The sequence below is a fragment of the Frankliniella occidentalis genome, unplaced genomic scaffold (genome assembly GCF_000697945.3).
Source record: "Frankliniella occidentalis isolate FOCC.00 unplaced genomic scaffold, Focc_3.1 Scaffold33, whole genome shotgun sequence".
Taxonomy (NCBI): Eukaryota; Metazoa; Arthropoda; class Insecta; order Thysanoptera; family Thripidae; genus Frankliniella; species Frankliniella occidentalis.
This window is the reverse complement of record NW_026267163.1, coordinates 461691-464596: the sequence shown is the minus strand read 5'-3', so window position 1 is coordinate 464596 and position 2906 is coordinate 461691. Positions and strand designations below refer to the sequence as shown.

At 46.1% G+C, this 2906-nt stretch overlaps 1 protein-coding gene across 1 annotated transcript; it reads left to right on the top strand.

Moving 5' to 3' along the window:
- LOC127748656 (uncharacterized) lies at positions 1–1421 on the top strand (the record flags this gene model as incomplete). The annotated part of the gene is given in 3 exon segments (XM_052265944.1): positions 1–391; positions 480–535; positions 609–1421. Coding segments are annotated over 3 exon segments (529 nt in total), but the record flags the coding sequence as incomplete, so codon positions are not given.
- Positions 1422–2906: the final 1485 nt, after the last annotated feature.

Genomic DNA, 2906 nt, shown 5'->3' with positions numbered 1-2906 from the left:
ACGTGCCGCAGAGAGGCGCGACGTATCGTCTCTCGATCGACGAGCTGAAGAGAGGCGTGAGGTCCGCTCTGTTGAACGACGAGCTCTAGAGAGGGGTGACATTCGATCTCTCGAACGACGATCTGAAGATAAGCGAGACATTCGATCAGTAGAGAGGCGGTCTGTTCAACGCGCTGAGGAAGGCCGCATCGCAGATATGCATTCTCGCCGGTTCAGCGAGATGTTCCTGTCTGCAAAAAGCACTCTACCCAGCAAGGCGATGGAGTCCGAGACCGCAGATGTCGGCGTCCTGGTTAACATGCACAAGGCCCTGCTGGCTGTCCTGAGCGGGGTCGCAGACATGACTTCTAAGACCACACCAATGGCGGAAATCATCGACAACGAATCAAAGGTATAGTGTGCAGTTTCAGATTAACTATCAGAAATCCATGAAAACCTTTTGCAAAAACAACCATACTCAGTCTAACTACCTCTTCCAGATACCGACACGAATTTCTGGCTTCGACACCCTCACCTATCCTGGAAAGAGCCATAGGTAAGCAATCATCATTTCCCAGTAGTACTCGGCGGTAATGGACCTCCCTCTGATTGATTTTCTTCTTGTGCAGCTGGAGCATGTCCACGGTGCTGGGAGGCGCAGCCCTGCTCATGGCCATGCGCGGCTCCCGCCTCGGCAGCGCCAAGTGCTAGACGGACGGAACTCTCGTATCGCTTTTAGAACGCCTCTCTAGCGTCGGCCCTTTATCTCGCCACCGACTCAAACTAGGTCTACTTATGTCGTAAAATAGCTTACGGCATGTATCGGATATTACGTCTCGTCTCATATTTATATTTTCACGACAGTGTTATTTTTGAAATAGCAATAATAGTCCATTCCTTGTATAATATTGTATCATTTTGGGTGATATTAGTATCTAAATGTGACGGATAAACTACTCAGGGAAATATTGACCCAATATCCCGTATTTATATAAGTGGAAGATACCGGATATTGGGGACAGGGAGCGACGCGGTTTTCTAGCTGTGCCATACAACCACGTCGTACCTCACCAAACATTGTAAACATATTTACATAGTACCCTTCTCTGTATATTTACTGTTTTTTACAAGCGGTACTTAGGATTTTACGAAGAGGCTGTTCACTTACTCGGAGGGTCTTGACTTCTTTTCCATTAGGCGGAAAGTTGAGTCGAGATCAGTTCTCAGTACAGTCTCCTAACTCATCAGTAACCAGTAATGTTAAGCGTGGGGCCGGGCCATGCGGGTTAGCACGCTCTCCACTCGCCGACTCTAGCTGATTAGGTGAGGCGAACGGGGGGGCTGCCTAGATCGTCCGGATCCGTCTCAAGTCTCAGTTCTCACCAAACGCATTCATCTATCGTGTATCTTAGCTAAATAAAGAGCATAGTGCGAGCACAGCAGCAAGTGTTTTACCCTTATCCTTTTTGTAACTACCCGGCCAAAGCAATGGCTACACACTTTACCATAACTCTATTTTTCTTTTTTGCCGGAGGAGAGGTGTGAGTGTGTGTTTGTGGGGGGGGGGGCAAACAGTTAATAATTTACCAGAAAAACGTTGGCACACAGGGAAAAATCGGTACCAGTATAGTCTACGCACGTGTACACGTCGAGGGTGGTTCGATAAACAACCAAGAATTCAACTCGATAGTTTTGCTCACGTCTCCGGCCTTGCACAAGTGGACGCTGCTGCGGCCCTCCAGGGGTATCGCACTTAACGAGCTTGTGGAATCAAGCGAGGGGTGGTGGGGCGGGTCGGTACCCTGGGGCAGTGCTCACATGACCGGACATTTTTAAAACGAGGAAGCAACGAAAATTTGAATTTTCTGCTAGTCTAAAAACCTCACAGCTGTTTTCATCTCCCTGTATGGGTGCATTTGTGGTAGGAGGGATGGGTAAGGGCGGAAGGGGGGGGGGGTGATGTACTGGGCTTCGTTGTCATTAAAAAAAATTAACGTAAATAAGTTTTTGTTTTTTATTATTATTAAATAACCAATAATCAACACAAACAAATTTCCAGGCAAGCTAGGTAGACGCTGTAACTTATGTGCAACAGTCCCGGTGAAGTGTTTGGTGGTTTGGTTGTCAATCTATAAATTAATAATAATTTGATTGCGAGATGTCTCATTACCGAGTATCCCACTTTATATATTTACACTAAATCACATATAGGAAAATAAATAATACACGATCTCTCAACATAATACAAAGTTACCTTACGAAATCTACTTCGCCTACTCCCGTGGCAGGGGCATAAACGTTTGAGCTTTGATTAATCCGTCTGGAACTGAACGAATCAGCGCCAGACATTTTGAGAAAGGAACTTGTTAACGACTTTCATGATCGCGAATGCTCTCATGAATATTGAACAGCCTCTCTTCAGGCCTGCCCTTTGGTACTCGCTCGGACAAGTCTTAGCTTGAGCCGAATAGTTTATACCTTGACCCCTACCTTTTCTATTTAACGGCTACATTTCGCTTTGGCGAGGCTCACACATTGAAGTTCTGCTAAAGTACTCCCTTCCGCCCTTGCGCCCAGTCGCGTTGCGGATCAAGCATCGCCTTCAAATCAAAGGGAGCTAAAAACAAATCACGTCGTGACTACTTTTTCGGTGTACTTTCACACAAGTGCAAGTGCTAAAAGAGTGATTGAACCACTCATTTGATATTAAAAGAGAAAAATGACGGGTAAGTGTCAGTGGTTCGTCATATACAATTTCCGACACCCAAAACAAAAACGTTCACCACCTAAAAACAGTTTTCCCCTCCAATGTTCATCGCGTTATCCTGGACAATTTGTCACAAACTGTGAAAAAAATACTGTTTTCGCGACTGGTGCATACGAACGGGGACATGGAAAATATCCGCGGCAGTCCTCACTACTGTCCC